This window comes from Ochotona curzoniae, unplaced genomic scaffold (genome assembly GCF_017591425.1).
Source record: "Ochotona curzoniae isolate NIBS_2020 unplaced genomic scaffold, NIBS_Ocur_1.0 contig_2210, whole genome shotgun sequence".
Taxonomy (NCBI): Eukaryota; Metazoa; Chordata; class Mammalia; order Lagomorpha; family Ochotonidae; genus Ochotona; species Ochotona curzoniae.
Window position 1 is genome coordinate 30,593,729 of NW_024465369.1, and position 23,577 is coordinate 30,617,305.

Genomic DNA, 23,577 nt, shown 5'->3' on the forward strand with positions numbered 1-23,577 from the left:
AGCACCGTTTTCTTGAGTACAATAAAAGTGGGCTTGTAGCATTACATTACAAGATAGATTCTTCCTACAACTAAAAAAAAAATCTTCGAAAAATGAGATAAAAATCGAATCCCAAACTCAACGGATCTTTGTGTATCCTTGAGTTCAGTAATATACACAAGTGAAGTTATACTCTCCAAAATTAGCTAATATTTCTGAAACAAAGCTAAAACATTCCCAGGAATTTCTAGTTGGGAAATTTCTGTCACTTATCTAGCTCTTGGGATGTGTAATATAGGAGAAACAAATGCAGCTATGTATATTGGTGATAAAAATCGATTTATGAATTTATTATGATAAGCAACTTGGATATTGTATCCCACTGAATTGCCTTTCTAGGGATATTTTGTCTTTTTGAAGTATATAAAGCTAATACAAGGAAGACATACCCTGAGTCTTCTCCATTACACATTGACTCATAGGAGGGCCCGGGCCTGACACAGGTAACTTCTCAGGCGAGTTGATGGGGAAGGACTTTGAAATGGAGTTCCAGTTTGCATCCTCATCTTGTTCCAGCAGTTTACTCAGATTAGGAAAGAATTTCAGTGAGCAGCATGAGGTGGATAGAAAGAGCTGAGCATTCTGGTGAGATCTGATAGGATGTAAATCATCATTGAAACCAATCATTGGTTTTACACAATTGCAACTCTCAGACCCAACTGCTATCTTACTGTCCTAAAGACTTGGACCATTGTCCTTCCAGATATTCTTTGTATTCTCTGATGGTATGCTGAGTAGCAAAATGTATAGATGGGTAGACAGGTTTCTATTTATAAAAGCATATTAAAGGCTTTTAGAAATCCTAGCTCAAATGTTGGTGTGGGAGCTGCTGCAAAGCATTCATGAGAGATTCTGTTACATGAAAGGCATTGAGACAAATGTCATATGAAATGTAATACCTTCTTGTCTTAACTATAATGTGGTCCAAAATAACTTTCATTTTTATGGCTGCAGCCAAGACATTTCTTTTTCTCTGAGAAAATGAGTTGCTGGGATTATGTCCACAATGTAACACTGGACATTCCACATGAAAATTTTGGGTTCAGCAGATACAATTATGTTTAAAAACAGAAAATATCATTAATATAGAAGGAAAGATGCCACAGGGTGGGATATACAGAATAAGATTATGTTTTACCAATAAGACAACATTACTTTATGGAGAATAATTGAGCATCCTGGATAGAGTCAGCATCTTTTGAAGAAGGAATGGTCTTCCTTGATAAACAATACATCCTTGTAAAAATATACGTGGGGTACTGTACATAGGGGCTCTTCCTTTTGTATGTGTGGGGCAAAAATAACATGCAATTACTAGATAGGATATTATAATCACTGTGCTGTGTGTGTAATCATGTCTATATAAATAAATACAGTAGAGTGTAGCACAGTCCTAGCCATAAGATCACTTTTCAAGATAAAGCATACTCATGAAGGGTTTTTATTTCTTTATTTTTACTGTATGTAATCCATAATTAAATGAACAGAGTTTTAGATGAAAAAGCAATAATCTATATTCATTTAACAAAGAACATTTACAGTTGTGTGAACACCTGTATTTTGTTGTTATATGTAGTAATTTTTACAGAAACAGGTTTCTTTAAGACTAAAGCAATGTGAAGCTTCGTTCAGTTCTATCTGGTGAGCTCATCACAAGGGGCAGAGAGAAACCCGAGAGTGGTGGCCGGTCACAGGGCCTCAGGCTGTAAGGCTTGGGCTCAATCTCTTGACTGGATCTAACTTGCATTTCCTGCCATCTATACAGACTAGATCTGGAATGTAGTGGTACTGATTTTAGAAACTGCTTGTGAGGATTGAAGAAGTCAGCATGTGAATCAGCTTTGTTAAATCCAAAGCAATCTAGAGATAGAAGATGCTCTCTGAAGAACTTTGCAGTTTCCAGATGTGATCTAACTTGTCTCATGAACCCTGTGAGACATTTTGCCAGGCTGAAAGCCAGAATTAAGAGAATTTCATTACATATGAAATTTGACCTTGGCTCAAATGAGCATGAAGCCAAGGCCCTACTTTTTAAACTTCACCGATGCCATACATCAGCTGTAAATACCTGTCTTTCGCTGCTTATGCCTTCAAGTTGTGAAAGAAGAGTTCAGTGGAGGCGTGTATCCCTCCAGGTTGATACTGAATTTAGCAAAAAGATACATACTTGTATTAGCTCTGACTGCGGGACCAGAAAACCATTAGAAGAGATCAGTTTCTTATTAAAAGGGCACTAATCTTGTTCATAAGAACTCCACTGTCATGGACTATTTACTTCCCATGATGCCTTTTCTTAGAGTTAGTGGCTGGGTCACTACAGGCTAACCATTCACTATGCTGTTAGTGACGTGCAACACATAATTTGAACTATATTGATATGTAAGATCAACATGTTAATAAGGGTGTAGGTATGTTTGTGTGGAGAAATTCAGAGGTTTTTAATTCACTCTGATAAAGTTAAGACATGTCATTACATCTCACAAAACACTTTTTAAAAACTTGTTGTGGACAAAGTAAACATTTTCAATTTCCAGTGTCTCTCCCTGCCTCTCCTCATCTCTGAGCCTCCAAGGCAGTTGAATCAGATATCACCCATACTTTATGAATACAGAAAAACCAAAGTCCAAGTTTTATGTATACTGAGCTGTGGAACTAGGACTTGATCTTGGGTTCTTGACTAGTTGCTCAGTTTGTCCCTTGGCAACTTCCTTGTCCCTCTGATCTTTAAGAAAAAAAGATTTATTTTAATCAGAAAATCATACACAGAGAGGAAGAGACAGAGTGGAAGATCTTCTGCTCCTTGATTCACTCTCCAAGTGGCTGCAACGGCCAGAGCTGTGCCAAACCAAAGCTAGGAGTCCGGAGTCTCTTCCAGGTCTCCCACAAGTGTGCAGGGTCCCAAAGGGCCATCCTCCACTGCTTTCCCAGGCCACAAGCAGGGAGCGGGATGGGAAGCAGTGCTGCTGGAATAAGAACCAGCATCCATATGGGATCCTGATGCATGCAAGACAAGGACTTTAACGGGTAGGCTACCGCGCTGGGTCCCATCCCTCTGATCTTTTAATGATTTTTTAAATTATTATTTTTCATGTTTGCTATATATTGTACATTCCCTAATAACAAGAAAGTTTTCTGACTAATGTACAACTTGAAACTATGTCTTAGTGACCCATATAACCCTCTAGTTTTTGTTACCTACATCCTTGTCTAGGGTTCTTCTCTCAGAGTGTATATTTAAATGATTTCCAGGTTACCTAAAGTATTTTGCAAATACTAGAATCCAAAAAGAAGCCAAAAACCATAAACTCTGCTATTAAAATGAGTAATGAACTCATTACCAAATGTTCATGGTAATGAACACCTTTCGTGTTGGGAATGAAATGAAAGTATTGCCATCCAGCTATGGTTTAGAGGCATCCTGCCAAGGCCTGCTACCTACAGAACAAATAGAATAGGATGTGTTTGTTCAGGCAAAGGCCCTGTCTCTTCTCAGCATTGAGAGGAGATGTGTGGTATACAATCTGGAACCCTATTAACTATTAACATTTCCTGTTTTGCTTTCCTTCTCAGCCACTCACAACTGACCTTCACTACTATTACATCCTGGAGCTGTCGTTTTATTGGTCTTTAATGTTTTCCCAGTTCACTGATATCAAAAGAAAGGTAAGAGAGTTAGAAGTATTGAAAATTGTTAGTGTGTCTTTTAATGACCCTTGGCAGGTGGGTGTAGAGTCTCAAAGAGATCCACCCTTGTTTATATGGTGGCTCTGAATTAGTACTACTGTATGCATGATTACAGAAATTTGTTTCATGTTGTTTATATTTTGATCCTATTGTCTCTTCCCTCCATACCCAAAGGTCCATTTATACATTTATATATATATATACATATATATATACAACAAAGCATCCCAAGAGCAGTAACATTTTTACAATCCGATTTCCAAGTCTGTTTTGTTCTTCCAATAAAATAGAAAGCAAAATTTTATCAGTAGTTCTAAGGAGAAAGTAAAATCTCAGTGTTTTGGGCTAACAGAGTGAATCCCCCAATTGAAGTGTTCAAGTATGGCATGGATATGATGTTCTTAAAGGAACTGGGACCTGCTTTCTCTCCCTTCCTCCACTGTAATTGCTTTGGTGGAAGATACCATGAACCTCTTCATGTTAAATTCACTCATTTTAGCTTCCATCCATCCAGGATTAGTGCTTTTTAATTTGCTGCTTAATTTTCATGACACCATTTTCTCAACATTCTCATATTTGGATGAATCTTGTAAAGTCCTCGCTTTGGCCTATACCATAATGTCTCATGATATTCATATTTGGTAGAAGCAGAGTTCTAGATGTCGTTTCTCTGGTTGATTGTATGTACGCCTTCTAAGACTTTCAACCATTACCTGTGTGACAGGAACTTCCAAATATTTCTCCACTAACCCTGATTCTCTCTGAGCTCATACTTCCATAACCCTAATGCCACATAGTAATACTGTCTTCGTTTTGTTTTTCATTTCTTTAATTTTTATAACAACTCACATATGCAGTTTGATTATTTTTTCCATTTAGAAGGATACAAAACGTTTATGTCACAAATGAAGATAAAATGTGAACTTTTTAAAACATTTTTATTGTTGTTATGGTTTTCCATGTTTTATAGATTTAGTGATTCCCTCTTCCATATCTCCTTCCTCCTCCCCAATTCCCAATTTCTTACAATAGTATAATCCTTCAGCAATAGTCACAAGTCCAACATCCTGCTATTGAACATGTATTATCGCACTATAGATACAGGCAATGGTAGCAAATCTAGTAGAATATTGTCAAGGTTACCTGCTCTCTTGCTTTAGCAAACACTGAGCGTAAAGAGCAGTGTTTGGCTTTATTTGGGCTGCTATGGCAAAATGCCATAGTCTGGACAATCCATAAATAGGAAAAGCCCATTTCTCACAAATCTGGCAGGTAAAGAGTCCAAACTCAAAGTTCCGAAAGATTCACTATCTGGTGAGGATATAGTATTTCATGAATGACACATTCTCAGTGTGTTTTTACACAGTAGGAAAAGCAAGAGAATCCTCTGGAACTTCTTGTATAAAGGTACTAGTCTCATCCATGAGGGATACTTTGGGGTGTAGGATTTCAATATCAAAATTAAAGGTGACAGACATTCTATCTATAGCAGGTGGAATATGTTCATTTTGCACAGATGTGATCATCAACACACCCACTTATAACAAGAATCAGGAGTCAGCAGTTTTGGGGGGCAAATGGATAAATGATCTAGGTCCTTTGTGAACAAGATTTCGCATTAGGATAGAGCACATTACTGTAACATATCATTTCTTGGTTACCCAAATAATCTCAATTATAAAATAGTACCTGAGTGGGAGGTGAAAAGCATTTGGGAATATGAGGACTTGATACCCTAGTTTCTCTCCCCCAGGACACACTGTCCCCCATTCTTTAGCAGTGGCTACTTGGTTGACCAAAAGTCCATTTTCTGGCTTCTGTGACTGAAGATGTGTGTGTCACTAGACGTGAATGTCCCTATCAAGACTGGCTTAGGCATGGTAAATGGTCCATTGGCACCCATAGTTTGTGGTCCCCTTACTTGTTGAATTGAATAACATGATTCAGTCTCTGAAATACTTACAAACCATCAGCAGTGGTATGCTCGCCAGGTTTCCTCTGGGTAACATGAAAAACCACGTGAAGTCATATAATCTTTACATATAGGCTGGTTGTCTGTTACACATCAAGTGTTGTGCTAGGCTCATTTTGTATTTTGTTTTCTTTTTGAAAATCCCTTTTGCCCAGATTGCTGCATAATGCATAACATTGGGAGAAGTAGAATCTTCTTCCGTTTTAATTTGAGAACTTACATACCGTGAGTTTATATAAGTTTCTTGGCACCTTGCAATGTGAAATGAATAAGTCTTCCAAGCAAAGCCCTGTAATTCACTGAGATTAGATATTTACAAAATGTTTGCCTTGCTTTCCATTGCTTGTGACTTTAGAGGTGGTAAACTGTGTTGATCAACTTCATGTCACTATAACAAAATACCTGAGATGGCTAACTTCACAGAGAAAGGAAGTTTATTTTAATCCAAAGTTTGTTAGGTTCATAGTACAAAATTCAATAGATAGCATTTGTTCAAGAATGGAAGTGGCAATCTGGGTGTATAGTCCTGAGGCAGTGACAGCATCACATGGCAAGGGAATGTGCCTATGTCTACATAGCCTTTCATAGTTGCCAGAATTTATTCATGGAGGCTCCATCCTGTGGAGGTTCCATCCTGGTGACCCAATCTACTTTTATTACTTCCCCAAAGTCCCACCTTAAAATCCCATAATTGGAATGGTTCCCTCTATGTATTTACATGAAACTCTGGGGACTACAACATTTTAAAACATGGGCCCTTGTGGGGACATTCAACTTTCAAACTAAAATCCACATCATAACCTAAGCTGTCTATAGCTCCTTACTATTTTATTTTCTCTTTCGCTTCATGAAAAATTGAGGATGCCATCTAGAACCACAGATGCATAAAAGAATTGCCTGTTCTTGGCTCCAGGAGCCAAGCCCTTTCACTTGCTTGAGGTTGTTACCATACATGTAACTATCTTTTCTGTGGCTCCAAAATGCTCAAACTATCTTAATTCATTTAAGCCAAATGATCATTATCTCAATAATTTCATAGGTGCATTGTTTTCAAGGGTTAAAGTGTATCATTCTGTGTAATTTTTTGACATATTTGTATGGGAAATGGCCACTAAAAGCATACTTTCATTGATGTACATATTGTCCTGTACATATTGTCAGATTTTAGACATTAAGTAGATACAGTATTGCTGTTCAGTGCCATTAGCTTGTTTTAGACATGTAGCTGTCCTCTCTCTCCTTTTCTTCCTCTCATGCACATGTGCACAAGCATTCTCAGTTGTTCAGAATTATTTTATGTATTTCTAATATAACTGACTTATTCTTATTTCTTGCACAAATAGGAATTTGGCCACCTAGTTAGTTAGAATTCTTTTATGTATTCCTAATATAATTGGCTTATTCTCATTTCTTACACAAAGTGGAAATTTGAACACCAGGCATGCTTATTACTTGACACAGGTTTTAATAAGAAAGCCTTTTCTTCTACTGCCATCTCTCATTAGAGAGCTACAGCCCTTTTCCTGTTCACATCTTGCTGATTGGCCTCTTGGGTCCTTAGCAGTTCTGTCCTCATTATGCTCCCTCTTGGAGGACCCGCTATTCTAGCTATCAATGACAATTTGTGATATGTTCTGGTTGCCAGATACACTCTCCACTTTCTATATTGGAACTACTGACTAAATCCTCTTGGTACATCCTGCTTCTTAATTATAAAATGAGATGTTTGAAGCCATTTTCAGCAACAGATTATGGAAACGAGCTTCTGAAGGCCATCAGGATGTTGTTAACAGAAGGGTCTCCAAATGTGTCTTTGCACACTCCCTCTTGAATGACAATGAGCTAAAAGCACCCTTTTCAAATAGGGACTCAAATTCATAAATATTAGATCCAAATGCATGGCTCAAACTCTTTGAACCTATACCTTAAATGAGGTTTAGAGGGTCCAGCACAGTAGCCCAGTGGCTAAAGTCCTTGCTTTGAAAGCTCCAGGACCCCATATAGGGGCCAGTTCTAATCCTGGTGGCCCCAGTCCCATCCAGCTCCCTGCCTGTAGCCTGGGAAAGCATTCGAAGATGGCCCAAAACCTTGAGATTCTGCACCCTTGTAAGAGACGTGGAAAACGTTCCTGGCTCCTGGCTTTCCATCCATTCAGCTCTAGCCGTCGTGGCCACTTGGGGTGTGAATCATTGGATGGAAGATCTTGCTCTTTTTTTTTTTTTTAATGAGGTTTAGAACTGAATTTCAGTGAATGAGCTCGTAAGTTTTTCTAGGATGGTTTTTAGATTCACACACTCTTATCTCGTTGTCACATAGAATCTGGAGTTTAAAATGGGAGGGAAAATCTTTCACCCCTGTGGGGACAAAGCACCTTGTCATTTCCAGAGTTGGAACTTATTTGATCAATGAAGAAAAATGCTATTGATCTTCCCAGAGGAAAAGAACTAGCTAAGATACAGTGGACATACAATTTAAATATTCTCTTATGTACTAGAATTATGTGTAAATCTTACAGTATTTTCTTCTTCCTTCTCTCCTTTCCTTTCTGCTTCCCTTCATTCTTTACTCACCCCCTCCTTTAAAAACAAAGCAAAATAAAACCCTCAAACAAGCCTATTCTTAGTACACAGGATTACGTGAAACATCCCCTATTTCACAAGACTTACTTTTTATGACAATTCTGCATGTTAGCACCTGTTCGCAGCGAGTGTTTCTGCTACTCATCTAGATTTTCCAAGGAAGCCTGGTGCATATTTTGTCTTGGAGCTGAGAACAGCTTGCTTATGTCGAAACCCCAGGTCCCTTTTCACTGAGCTGCTGTTTGTCTTGGAGGCCGGGCCCGTGGCCAATGCAGCCTGTTCATGTTCAGAGTCCTTCTCCAGAAAGCATCCTTGGCAAGGGTCCAGGGTCCAGTTGGTAAAATCAACTTGTTGCTCTGTTGGCCTCTTAGCTGAGAGAAACACTGCATCTTGTTAAGGATTCTTGAAAGAGAGAGGCATGGTGATTACGTTCAGCAAGACACTTGTTGGCAGGCCCATGTATGTACACTGTCTGCAGACTCATTGCAGGCGATAACTGGAAACCATTGCTGTGGTCTGCAGGCACCTTTTGGCATACGTGGCCATGGTCCTACTTTGGTTAGCTCTAAAGAAAACATCATGCTATAATCTTACAAGGAAGCAGATTGACCTAGAATTAAATGGAAGTATTATACATAGGCCATCTATTGCCAGGCTTAACTAGTAAAGCTTATGGTATCTTACATAGAATGACCAGAAGCCTACTGTAAGAGCAAAGAAAAAACTCAAAATTAATGATCATAAATAATTGTGAAGGGGAACTAGCTTAAAGCAGCCAATCTTTGCTTTTCTTAGTAAAAATATTTTAAAAGTCCTTACTGTTTATAACAACAGATTCATAAAAGAAAAGGGGATCCTGATGGACATATTGTAATAAATCGTGATTCTTGAAGTTCATCAATTTCAAATTATGAAGAGTCCTTGTTTTTCCCCTTTGATGCTGGAGTGGAAGAACATTTTTATGGCACTACAATTGAGAGGCTAAAAACATACGCCATGAGCCAGCCCAGTACCACTCCTAATTTGCTGTAGTTCTCTGTGCTTCTTTCCTGATTGAAGAGATAGAACTCACAGGATATACCTCATGGGAGTGTTGTAAGGTCTAAGTAATATATATTCTTAGAATAGTGCCTGCTCCATCATAAATTCTCGCTGGGCATGAACCATTACTGCACAGAGCTCTAACCTCAGACGTCTAGGGCTGTAATGAGCCACCTCCCCGGTGCTGGTTGGGTGTGAATAGTAGGCTGCGGATGGAGTGATCTGAGTTAATTCTGGGCTAGGACATTTCAATACTGGTGAAAGCCCCACACAGGCTTTTCCATTCCCTTTAGTACAGTGATGTGTAACATTTGAGAGGGAACCTGCTCCAACAGCCTGGGTCCGGGAGTGATTCAAGCAAATAGACCCCTGCTTTACCCCTCAGCCAGTGCCGAGGTCTAGTGAGTGGGAAATAAGCCTTTGTCTGAAACCACTTTGATGTTAAGCTGCCCAACCCAGCTTGTCATGATCAGCATATCAATGACCAACAAGGCGGTTATCATTTCCCAGAATAGTGTTTGGAAAGCATTTATCTAGTCAGCAGTTCTCAAAGTGAGATCTGAGATATCGTAGGGATCCTTGAGACCCTTTTAGGAGGTCTGCAAGACCAAAGCTGTTTTTGTACTAACCGTAAGATGTCATTTGCCTTGCTGAATGTGTTGAACTTTGCACTGACAATGCAGAAATAATGGAGGTCATAATTGCTGGCAGCTGCTCCAAGCTGTATTCACAGTCATGGTGCTTTCCACTGTCACACCCTTACAGGAAGAAGAAAGCAGTTTTATTGAAAATATTCTTGATGAAACAGTACTATGTTTATTAAATATCTGTTCTTGAATATACCTTTTCAAAATGTGTGTGATAAAGTGAGAAGTGGGCACAAAGGACTTAATACACAATGGCATCTCATGAAAACTGATCTATAGTTAGTTCTTTGTGTTGTGAGCCGAGCTATGTGCCTTTTCCCTCATTACAGCCGTTTGAAGGAGTGACTGACAAACTCTGCTGTGTATATGGTAGGCAATTCCTTGATGTTGTACACAAAGTGAACTTGTCCAGTTGTTTGAAGAAAGATAGTTTCCAAAGGCTTTTATAAAGCTTTATTTATTTTTATTGGAAAGGAAGATTTATAGATTAAAAAAAAAAAAGAAGAAGAAGTAGAAAGATCCTCCATCCACTGGTTCAGTCTCCAAATGGCTGCAACAGCTGAAGCTGAGCCGATCTGAAGCCAGGGTCCAGGAGCTTCTTCTGGATCTCCCACATGGGTACAGGGTCCCTAGAGCCTGAGCCGTTCTCTGCCGCTTTCCCAAGCCATAAGCAGGGAGCTGGGTGTGAAGTGGAATAGCTGATACATAAACCAGCACTCATATGGGATGCCAGTGCTTGCAGATGAAAGATTAGCCTGTTGAGCCACTGTGCCAGCTCCAAGTCTTTTCTTATGATATTGGTAATATTAACAAATTTGATTTTAGAAAAATATTTTGTAACAAAATGTATCATTAACTCAGTGAACCAGTGTTTTCCAAAGCATGGTGTTTCAAAGTACGTTAAATGAAAGACACGTCAAAAGTCAAAACAAATCAACAAATTTCAGTGTGACAGAATATGAAAGGTTTATTTATGTGGTTTTAGGTTATACAATGCACATGGTATTTAATAATGTCTGACTTGCCAAGCTTGGTAAAGTACTGAGGAATATCTACAGCTATATCCATTGTCTATTAAAAACTTCCCTTCCCAACTATTCATCTTCCTGATAATGGATTTTCATCACCTTCTTCAATCAAAATACTAGTAGTAATAAATTGAATGTGCTATGAATGTTTTCAGATAGTCTCAGTTTTGATATCTAATATGGAAAATACAGCTACACCCATACAAATACTTTTTGAGATCATCCAAAATTTGTAGGAATGTAAAGGAATCTTGAGACCAAAGCATATAACTCTGGCCTAAATGGTTCTTAGGCATTTCCACTTAGTGCCTGGCATGTCAGCATGTCCCGAAATCACTTTGCCCAAAAAGCCAACATCACACGAAATGCTATCTGCTCCTGCTGAGAAAGAGGAAAGGTAATGTAGAATTCTGTGTAAACTCAGTACTACGACTTGCAGACACTGCCAGGGGGCCACTTAACCTCCCTTTCACAGAGATGCCAAGCTGTTCTTTTGTGTGTCTGCATGAAGTTGAAGTTGTAATGTTCTGCTATTTGAGCTCAGTTTTCTTAAGGCAGTTATTTCTGAGTCCTAGGCCCCTGTTCTGTTTCCTCTGCATTTCTATGTCTTCAGAATGTAAGCAGGGAAGATGAGGTGGCTCATTTTACTAAGCTACTGTCTGTGATCTCAGCATTTCATCCCAGTGCTGTGTGCAGGCTGCTGGGAGAACAATAGAACACTATTATCTGGAATAAAAATGTTTTAAGGGGGTAACTTGAGGGGATTAAATCCAAGGGCTTTCTTAATTAGTGACTTACTCTTCCAATCAAACACCAAATACTTCTCTAAAGGAGAGTACTTTAAGCCCCTTCAGACTCCCAGTCAGATGACTGGTCCCTGGACATCCAAGTGATTGTCCTGTACTGAGCCATATCCTGATATGCTGGGTACACGAGGGTGACAGCTTTTCCCAGTATGCTGCTGAAGAGAGCAGCATGGATGTGTAATGGGAGACCCACACACTAGTACCCTTGCTGTGTTGCTAGACTAGAGCTGAGGTGTGCAAGCCTGGGCCGCAAGAATCCCATGCTCTCCCAAGAGGTGTTGTTGGTTCTGGGAAAGTTCTGCTTTCAGTTGTAAGCTCAGTATTTCAGCCTCTTCTGAAAAATTTCTCTGAAGTCATTCTAGGGGTCTTGGGTTTAGTACTCTGAACAGTGTCTATCCCCCAGTGCACGCCCACTTTTCACTTCTTGCTTTGTCCTTTCCTCTCAAGGCTAGTCCCCACGCCTTTGCTTCTGATCCTCACAGCTTCCTATCTTCTTAGAGTAGACTTTGTCCTATGCATCATGTAGGTCATTCATGTTTCCCTGAGTGGCGCCATGTGCACCTTTGCGCATGCACTTGTGCCTGAGCAAGGCAGCCTGCAGTGGTACTAAGGCATCCAAGCTCTGAAATCTACAGATCTGGTTTCAACCTGTCCCCACTTTGTGACTTTGGAAAAATCAGCTAACATCTCTTTGCCTCAGTTACATAAAATGGAGGTCAAAGTGGTACCTGCATTATAGAATTATTGGTAAGAATCAATCACAATGTCATACAGGGCACTTAATGGATAAGCCAAAGGATACACAGGCATTCACCATATAGTCAAGGTGGAGCAGAGGTTGGAGAAAAAGCAAACATCACAGCCGGCATATCCTGTGTGGTCTGAGGTCTGCACGGAGGTAAGTTAGAAGTAGGCTAATGTGAATTCTGCAGTTAGAGTTGTGGGTGCTTGTCAGGGGTAAAGTCTGGGCAGCTTGGATAGCTGAAGGAAGAGGAGTTAGGAGGTGGGGAGATTGAGCTGATGATGACGATAGAAAATGTTGCCCTGAATCCCTTCTGACAGCATATAGAAGCATCCCAGACAAAATCAAAGGACAAAATCAAGCCATTGATTGCTCTTTGTCCTCTTGAAACTCAAAACACTCCTTAGTCAAGCTTATGATTGCAATTACAGTTGAGTACAGTCTGCCCCTACTGATCATTCGGGGTGGCTTATCTATTTATTTATTTATTTATTTTTAACTCAACTGAATTTAGTTGGCATGAAAAAAAAATGTAGCCATTGCATTTGTCTCCAGGGATTATTGTGAAAAAGCAAGTTAATTCTGTTTCTTTATGAATCGCTTAAGATTTTTACCCAGGGTTTATTTTAGAGGTCTCATAAGCAACATTTCCCTGTTAGAGACTAGTGTGATTAGGCCAAGGGTCATGTAAACGGCCCAGAAGAGGCATGTACAAAAAGGCCTCCAGCTCCAAGTGCCTGTGATGGCACAAGGCAAGTAGTAATGGAAGCTTATTGGGACCTTAAATTCAACGAAAAAAAAATACACGTATGCATTATTCAGTAAAAACAACATCATGTGGAAGCAGAGTATATTTGGAAAGCACATTTTTGATGGCTGAGTAGGTGGAGGAGTAGGGCAGGAAAGTGGACTCGGGTATTGTACATCAAGTTCCATGTCTGGGCCAGACCCACCAGAAGTGCATCAGTGTAATGTCTTTTTGTCTTCCATTATACAAACAAAATTTTATTGTGCCCTTTTCCATGGTGATATTATCAATTGAAGATTAAATATTAACTAGATAGCTCACAGGAGACAAGATTATGAGCTCTAGATCTTGGAATCAGACCATAACTGTTGCACGTGGGAAGGATTGCGTAAATGCTGCCCGTGCAGCAGTTCTTTATTTCATTTATGTATGTTTCTAGAAGTTTTCAGAAGCCGTGAAGTTACAGCACAGCGAGCAGCAGAGAAAGTCATATTGAAACCAGACAGCCCCTGTGCTTAGACAATGGGCGAGAAGCTCCTTGCTCTTCAGATAGCCTTGAGGGTATAGTTGTTCTTGCAAAATTTTATGGCTATACCTGCCATCTTTATTTATAGAGTATTTGAATTTTGAGAGTAATATTTAATGGGCTACTTCAGAAAAGCTATGAAAATTAATTGTCTTACACAGTCTTTGAAGAAAATGTGGTAAAGTTGGCAATGAGACTATGCAACTGCCACCTTCAGAAACATGTCATAAGTTTCTTAAATATGCCCTTTGATGTGATTATAAAACAGTGATTATAAAAATTGCTTAAGGGATAGATAAATATTTCAAACCTATAGGACATGTAGTCTCTATTTTAACTACTCAAGAAAGCTAACTCCAACAAATAGTAAATACATGGATCTGTGAGTGTCCTAATAAAACATTATTTACAAAAACACATTACTGATTTTTTGCCTTGTCTTGGCTCCTTTGTGGAATACGTTGATGCATTTGTGCTTATATGCATGTGGGATGTGATCATTGAGAATGACTGGTAGATATATTAAAGTCACATCTATATACTTCTTAATAATGTTTGATACTGGAGCCAGTATTATGGCACAATAGGTTAAACCACTGCCTGTGGTGCCAGCATCCTGTATGGGTACCAGTTTGAGACCTGACTAATCCACTTCTCATCCAGCTCCCTGCTAATGCACCTTGGAGAGCAGCAGTGTTTGGGCCTCTACACTCACATCTGAGATCAGAAGGAAGCTCTACTATCCTTGCTTTAGCCTGACAGCCCAAGCCATTGTGGTCATCTAGGGAGGAAGCCCCAGTGGCTGTTCACCCTGCCTCTTGCTGAGTAACCTACCTTGCTTCTTGCGCAGCTTTCCTAGTGACCCTGCTGAGTTTGACCACTGCTCTGCACAATCCCAAGTGAAGAGAAAGGAAAAAAATTTGCTCTCTTAAAAGTCATACAAATTTCTGTGTGCCTTAAACATTCAAAGAAGAAAATCTTGGTCTTAAAGAGTAAATCCACAGAAGACTTCTATTACTACCTTTTTGTCATGAAATAAAATCAGTCTTACACTTTCACTGTCCCTGTTTTCTAGGGAATAAACAAATATGTGAGATGGGTCTCCTGATGATATCTACTTGCTAGTATTCATACGGGTTAGGTTCCACACTTATTAATTAAATTTATTAACTGAATATGTGTCATTTGTGCCTGGGAGAGAAGAACCATTTCTTCATAGTGTTCTTTTGGAAGCATCTCCTATTGTTCTTCTTTTCTTTACAGTAAAATCTGCCTTTGATTCAAATCTCGATAGTGTTTATTCCTTTTTCAAGAGAGTCCACCAATGTTGTTCTTCCTATTGTTGCAAAGATCATTCCCCTAAAGAAGCTGCATAAAACAGTTGGGAACTTGGGAAGCAAATTCCTTTATTTTTTGTTTGTTTGTTTGTTTGTTTGGTTGGTTGGTTGGTTTCTGATGTTGTGTGTAGGTTTTTAAAATAAAAAATACAGGACTTTTGTTTTTGTAAGAGCAAATGTGTGACATCTCCTGAAGACATAAAATTATTTTGAAGACTCCCCATAGGCTAATCACTGTGAGAGAGTTCCATTATATGGAACCTCAGCCTCCTGTCTTAATAAAAGGTGGATCCCTCTAGCCTGGTGATGTTAATATTTTATTGTGCTTGAAATACCCCTAGAGAACTAATTAAAGATAGTGCTGCTTATTCTAACAGTTGGGGATGGATCCCAGGTACTTGGAATTTTACCTGTACCCAGAATTTCCGATGTGGACACTACACAGAAACTAAAGCAGACCAAAAAAACTCTGTTTTAAGTTCCCTAAACATTACTTAGAAATATGATAAGAAGAAAAACAGCCTTGTATTACCAGATTTTGCTATTCAGATGAATGATTCATCTTTGAATCTTTTCATTTCAAACTTAACAATGAGGTTGAATAAAATCTAAATCTGATTTTTTAACCCATCTTTGAAAATTAGCATTTGGGAGAGGTCATTGAAATAAGATTTTAAGTTGGGTGAAAATCAGGGAGAAGGGGAACCTAGAAGCCCTTGGTGATGAGTGTCAACATGTCCAAAAAAGTCTAACAGGGGAGGGAGTTATAGAGGAGAGCCCGGATGCAGGTAATTGGGTCAGTCTGTTAGGAAGGGCTTTGGGATTACTTTTAGATGTGAGGATTAACAAGACATAACACTTTGTTTTATTTACAGCTTCAGAAAATACAGGAAAGCATTAGTAACCTAAGCCAATGTCTTGCGGCCATGCTTAGGTCTGCAAGCAAGTTACAAATATTAGGATGGAAGTTTTCCAGCCTACATTTATAAAATACACATGAAAAATTTGTTTCAAAAACTGTTGTTTGGACTAGATTCAGTGCCTACTCAAAGGAAAGTGTCAGGATGAGAGGGCACAGTTTGCAAAATGTTGACTGTATGGTTGTTGTGAAAGATATTTCATTCTGTCTAATGTTTCTGAGGCAGAAATTTAGCAAACCAAATCAATTATTCATGCCTCTTTGTATCCATACAGATATGACTAAAATTAAAGTTTATCTTCTGCTATGGGCATAACTCTGAGCCCCTTGGTGGTAAATGTTTTCCATGGCCAAGAAATTTATGCAAAAATTACCTTCACAAAGCAGTTTGTTGAAAAACAAGGTTCTTATTTTTAAAGCAGCCTTGCCATATTGTTAAGGAATTTCATTTTGTGTGAACATTTGCATCTGATGTTAGTTAGTTAGTTATAAAATCTGAAAAGTTAGTTATAAAATCTGAATCCTCCATTAAATATTTTGATCAACTTATATTTATTCATTTTTAAATTAAATTTTGAAAAGGTCTTAGTCTCATTCAGTGAGCCAAAACCAGTCATTCAGGGCTGAACAATGGCAAGTGTGGAGACTATTGTTCTGGTACAGGACTTGTCTGTCTCAATTTGAAAACTGTATCTGAATCAGGGGTAAAAGATAATCTCATTAGACTGTTGAATTTAGCGATGTTGCTTTCATTAAATTGTCTTAGAAGACATTTTCAAATATCAGTTGAAAATATTTTAATTGATCCATCATTTTTGAAGTCACTGCTGTCTGATAGAATGCTATGCTCCAGGTATGATGGAGTTATGAATATTAGCTAAGGGAAAACAGGACTCCTCTTCCAGTGGCAAACATCATCAATGTAATTACTTTTGGATGCTGCAGGCATTATCCAACATTACTGATTAGGAAAACTCTAGATACTTCATTATCATTAGAATTTCAGAAGTAGGTAAACCTGGAAAGTTGTGCTTATCCACAGTCACTCATGAAGTTCCGAATGGGGTCTCTGTCTTCTGCCAGTGAGCTGAGAACTAGATAAATGTGATTTTAAAGAAGGGGACATAATGGCAAGCTAACAGCAGCATGAGTTTGCAAACTACTGTCGGTGCATCAGGACTAGTTTGGAGATGCAGTTAATTGATAATATGATAAAGAGCTGGACTTCATTTTGAAAGTAACTTGGCCTAATGTAGAAAATGAATATACCGATTATTCTAATAGTAAATCAATTTGATGGTTCAGAAATGTCACCCACTTTCTTGAGGAGAAAAGTAACCTCTTGATATGTTCACCAAAGTGTACACAGAAATATGTGTTTTATCTCTCTAAGATTTTATTTATTTGAAAGAGTAACAGAGACAGAGAGACTGGGAAATCAAGGTCTTCTATCCACTGGTTCACTCCTCAAATGCCCACAATACCCAGGGATGGACCAGCCTGAATTGATTCCAGGAGCCTAGGACTTCATCTCGCTCCCCCTTATGGTATCATGGACTCAAGTGTTAAACCATTATCTACCGCCTTCCCAGGTGCATTAGCAGGAAATTGGTCTGGAAGCAGAGGAACCAGGACTCGAACTGACGCTTTGATATGAGATGCATCCCAAACAACAGTTTAACCTGTGTAGCGCAATGCTCCCCCACCACAAAACAACTTAAGTGATTAAAGTTTTTGAAATTCATTTCTCAAAACGCAAGCTATAGTGACTTCAACAGCTACTGGGCTACTGAGTAATAAAGTTGCATTTCTCCTCCTCCCCTCCTTTCATTCTAGTTTATTCTAGTTTATATATATGGAATTAGTAGATCAGAAGCTTCTAGTGCATTTAATCATTGCAGCTACCAAGCCTAGAATTATACAATTTCAGCTTAAAGATAACCAGATTAAATCTCTTTGTTCTACAGATGACTGTATTAACACTCTTTTAAAAAATTTTTTTTTATTTTTACTGGAAAGTCAGATACACAGAGAGAAGGAGAAACAGAGAGGAAGATCCCATCCATTGATTCATTCTCTGAGCAGCCACATTGGCCGGAGCTGAGCCAATCCGAAGCCAGGAGTCCAGAGCCTCCTTGGGGCCTCCTACGTGGGTGCAGGGTTCCAAGTCCTTGGGCTGTCCGCAACTGCTTTCCCAGGCCATGAGCAGGGAGCTGGATGGGAAGCAGGGCTGCCAGGATTAGAACTAGTGCCCAAACACTCAGAACAAGCTTAAGAACACTTCCAAAGATAGACCAAGGAAGAGTTTGGGAAGCTATCTGTAAGACTTAAAAGGTAGCTCTGTTTCATTGTGATTATGCCTGGAAATAAGATTAATGAACACTTGTAAGTGGTTGGCAACACTCTGAAGTGATAAATCAAGTCTTTAAAGCCCATAAGTAATTTTACTCTTAACCCCTTCACCTCTAAATTCATCTATGAGCATAAATTATGTTACCTGGAATAGCTGTATGCCATGAGTTGAATAATGGAGTGATTACTTTCTGTTCCATAAAGTTATTTTATATCTTTCAAACAGATCTATTCCTTGCTATCCATGGAACATTGCTTGCAGAACTCCCTGCAGGCAACAAAATCCATGGATACTCAATTCTGTTGTACCCAATAGCACAGTATGTGCATTTAATCTTCACACATTCTTCCATACATTTTTTTTGTCATTTCTAGATTATAATACTTAAAATAATGGAATGCAATGTAAGTAATTGTTGAACTGAATTGTTTGTTTAAGGAATAGTGATGGCGTTATCTATACCCATTCAGTGTAAGTGTGACTTAGTTTTTTAGTATTTTTTATCTACTCTTGAGTGACTCTGCAAATGTGGAACCCACAGGTAAGAAGAGGCAGCTGTAAAGATAGCAGGTGAAAATAAGGTGAGAAGGTGAAATGTTGCCACATTAACCTTCACTCCTGTCTCCCTCTCTTGCTGTACTCCAGACACACTGATCTCCTTGTTTTTTCCTGAATTTGTTTAGATAGAAAGGTGACCAAGTCTTGCCCTAGTTGGTTTTCTTTGCCAAGAGCATTGTCCTGCTGGTATCACAAAGTCCTTTTTCATGCCACCTTCTTGGAAACGTCTGCTTTGACACATTTTCTGCTATTATAATTCACTTGCCCTAGCAACTGGGATCTCCTACCTTCCTTATCATAAGTGTCCTCTTGTCCCATCCCACACACCACCCCGCCATGCAGGATTTTCCACCTTCCAACAGGAAAGATCTATTTTTCTTTATTGTATTCATTTCTAATTCCTCACTAGAATATGTTTCACAAGGGAAAAAAAATCCTCAACATTAGGGCCAAGCTTGACATTTAGGTTCCAGAGATACTCAAGATAAATTGAGCAAAAATATAGATTGGAATTAAAGTATTAGTAAAAGAGAGACTATTTCCAATGAACAGAAATTTCTTATCACAATAAACCATGTCCATATAGCAAAGAAGTAACTTCCTTAAAGCTGACCAAAATAAGGATGATCAATTTCCTATTGGTTGTGCAAATTGTAAGGTTTCTTTGTGGATTGAGTTGATGATAGTGAGGCTTTAAACTTTGATTTTAAAAAGTTCATCATATAAGCCACCTAGATTAATAGAACAATGAAAACATTTGATTGACCCCTAAGAAATGAAAGATTCGTCGTAGGCATAAGAATATGTACAGAAAATAGTTAAAGTTTAGGGCTTATTTGTCTAACATCCATCAGAAAAGCCACTATGTTATGATTTCAGTGGACTATGTTAGTATTTCAGTTATTCCAAGAGAATAATGCTAACATTGAGTTGCACAATCCAAGAAATTTAGAAGAGAACCACAAAAAGTAGTGGCCTTTGCTGGTCTGTTCTGATTAAAAAAAAAAAAAAAACTACCGTCTAGGTAACTTATAAAGGACATGTTTATTTCATAAAGTTCTCTACACTGAGAAGTCTGAAATTAAGCAAAGCAGTGGTAGATCTGGTGTATGATGAGGACCTGTCCCTTTGTTTCAAGTGACACCTTCTATCCTATGGCAAAAGTGGCAGGACAGTTCTGTGGGGTTTCTTTTATAAGAAGACCAATTCCATTCCTGAGGGTTCCAGCCTCATGACCCGATCACTTGGCAAAGATCCCATGCCCTAGTGGCTTAGTCCACTGCCCCTACGAAGATGCTACACTTTGTTGCAGCACAAACAGCACCTGTACCTCTAGAAGTCCTTACTACGAATAGTAAGAAAAGTGTTTCAATAGAATTTGTACTGCTGCCCAAAAGATCTTCCTAATGTTCAAATTCAAGTAGTGGTCTTCTTCATTTGAAATCCTGAGATTATTTCTCGTAAAGTACTGGGCTCAGTATAAAACAATGCTTTATGGTTTGGCCTCTGACCTAACCTCAATCACATTTTCCAGAGTCATTCATTTAATTCAGTCTCTCCTCTTATATGGTAAACTTATTGAATATATGGATTGTATATATAAATAAATTGTATATGTGTATACATTATGCATGTATTTTATTTTAAATATTAATTTTATTTATTTGTTTGTGTTTGTTTATTTTAGGACTGTATCCATGGAGGTTCTCAGTAAGCATTGGTTCAATGACTGAATGCACGAATGTAAATATTGTAATGTTGCTAAATCCTAACATGTTTCTTTTTTCTTTCTTCCTCAAGGACTTTGGCATTATGTTCCTGCACCATCTTGTAACCATTTTCTTGATTACATTTTCATATGTCAACAACATGGCCCGGGTAGGGACCCTAGTTCTTTGTCTTCATGATTCAGCTGATGCTCTTCTAGAGGTGAGAGTTTTCTTTCATCTTTAAAAATATAAGCCAAGTTGGGTACAAAACAGGCCAGACTAGGTCTTGATTCCTGCTGAACTATGTGAAAGCTGTGTCTGGGCACAGCTCAGGTGTTGCTGGGCTGCAACACCCAACCACAAGGACCAGAATGGGTGTGGCCAGTTGAACAAGGCCACTATTCTTGTCAGGACAGGAGATGAACAAAGTTAACCTGGGCCGACGACCCACTGGTGGCGAGAACTGCCACTGGGAGGAGATTTGATGGAGGAGGTTGGGAAACTCCTTCATTGGGATGCAATCCTGCAGGTGAGCAAAAGAAGTAAAGCAAGGAGCAGCCAAGACCATGCCACGTTACAGTACCCACCAGCATACATGTGGGTCAGGTCTGGGCAAATCTGAGAGCCAGGGCAAGAGGAGCCATATCGGGGTGCAACACCAGCCAGTTAACATTAGGACCAGGACAACAATCAGGCTGGATGGGGATAGGCTGCAGCACCCAGCAGCAGGAGCTGGAACAGGGGGTAGACTAAACTAGGCCAGGCTGAGTAATAAGATTGCAGACACTGAGTTAAGACAAGTCATGCCAGCCTGGGCCCAATGGGAGCCAGGTACATGAGTCCCAGAGACAGGGGATCTTGCAGGGCTTGGGTAGCTTAACTCTGTGGTGGGGGCTGGGTTCCTGAGTACCAGGGACGGGGGAATTGGTGGAGTTTGAGTCACTTGGCCCCAGAGCCCAGCCTTCAAGGTGGGTGTTGGTTTTGTGAACCCTGGGACTGGGGGATATGGCAGGGCTTGAGTTGCCTTGCCCAAAGCCCAGGACCCAAGTGGGTCCTGGGTGGGGGAATCCAGTGGGGTTGGTTCTCCTGTCCTGGGTCCCGGGGCCTACCTGCTAGGTGTGTGCCTGGTTTGTGAACCCCAAGGGAGGGGGATGTAGGGATGTTTGGGACTCCTGGCCCAAGTACTTGGACTCGCCAGCAAGAACATGTCCTACTTAATGAAAAAAGTGAAGCAGTAGACACGGGCCCTGTTGTGAAAGGAGAATATGACACACATTTGGTGCTGGAGCAGAAGGAGAACAGAACAAACTGGACAACTACCCAAACAAAAGATAATAGCAAAATATCTTGATGAATGGAGCCAATGGACATTGGAAGGGTGACATTATCCTTGGATCTGTGAAAACAGCAGCATTTCAAAACTATGCAAAGCACTTGAACAGAACCCTAGGAATATGTACACATTGAGACTGCATTTTGATATGAGGTGGCTTGAGTTGATGATAGTGAGACTTTGATATAAACTTTAATTTTTTTTAAAAGTTCATCATGTGAGCATTTTAGATTAATAAAATAATGGAAGCCTTTACTATTGACTCTTAGGAAATGGATAATTTTGCAATAGAAAAATCATTATTTTAATATTTTTTCTTTCTTGTTTGGAACTTCATACTGATTTATTCAGAAATTGTAAATAACTCAATTATTAATGGGAACTACACATACTAGTGAAGTTGATTATCCATCATAAATTTTTGAGGTTATTTATTTATTTTGAAAGATAGCGTGATAGTGGGATAGAAGGAGAGATGGAGAGAGAAAGAGGAAGAGCTGTTGAGAGAGACAGAGAAAATTTCCATCTACTGGTTATACTCCCCAGATGGCAACAATAGCTAAGGTTAGACCAGGCCAAAGCCAGAAGCTTCATCCAGGCAGGACCCCAGATACTTGGGCTATCTTCCACTATTCTTTCCAGGCCACTGTTAGGAGACTGATCAAAAGTGGAGGAGCAGGAACATGAATTGACTCCTGAGTAGGATGTTAGTATTATAGGTTGCAGCTTAAACCACTCTGCAACAACACTAGCCCTTGTCATAATTTTTATTGCTAACAAACACATTGTTCTATTGTTTTTATAATTATATATATATAAAAATTGCAAATTTTAAATAGAAATTGTTTTCTATGCATGTAAATACAAAGAATCTCTGTGGAAATACTGGTCATACTGAGTGAAATTTCTAAGCTGTTATCAATTAGAATTATTGCAATGGTAAGACAAGTAAATAAATATAAATGTTCTAACATGTTTAAAAATACCAAAGTAAATCATGATTAGCACTTACTGTTAAACACGGCTCTTGTGTGCAGTCATAGTCCATGATATCATGCAATAGAACAAGTCTTTTCACTTTATATTCAGAAATGTATATAACTGGTCAAAATTAACTTACAGTGATATAGATTCCAAGTAGAAATGGATGTCAGAATATATATACTGATTTTTATTATTATTGGCAACAGTTTTGCCTCCTTTGAAATATTTACAGTACGTTGAAGATAGAAATGTCCTCCAATGATCTATTTGTGTAATATAAGCAGAAATTCTATGCCCTAAAATTTAATCTGTAAAAGCAATTAAAACTGAAGTATATGCAGCACTTTATTAAAAATTCTAACCCCTTTAAGAAACGTACTCTTCATAGTCTAGATAAGTCAAAAGATCTCTTGGTGCTGTGATTTTTAAGCAGTGCAAGCTAAACTTTGTTCAACTATGTTAAAGGAGCATATGATTAGAATAAGGAAGTTCCTTGAAAATCAGTTGCCATTTGGTTGAATATTAACTTTTCTTAGAAGTGAAAATCTGCCCAGCATCCTGCAAGCTCTAAA

The 23,577-nt window shown here is 38.9% G+C and overlaps 1 protein-coding gene across 2 annotated transcripts in view; it reads left to right on the forward strand.

The window, feature by feature from the left end:
• The window catches only part of CERS6 (ceramide synthase 6), a 278,575-nt gene that overhangs the window by 200,630 nt on the left and 54,368 nt on the right, over positions 1-23,577 (forward strand). For both annotated transcript variants that reach the window (XM_040971676.1, XM_040971677.1), the window contains exons 6-7: positions 3,610-3,702; positions 20,780-20,908. In XM_040971676.1, the coding sequence (XP_040827610.1) occupies positions 3,610-3,702; positions 20,780-20,908 (222 nt within the window). The remainder of the gene's footprint in view (positions 1-3,609; positions 3,703-20,779; positions 20,909-23,577) is intronic.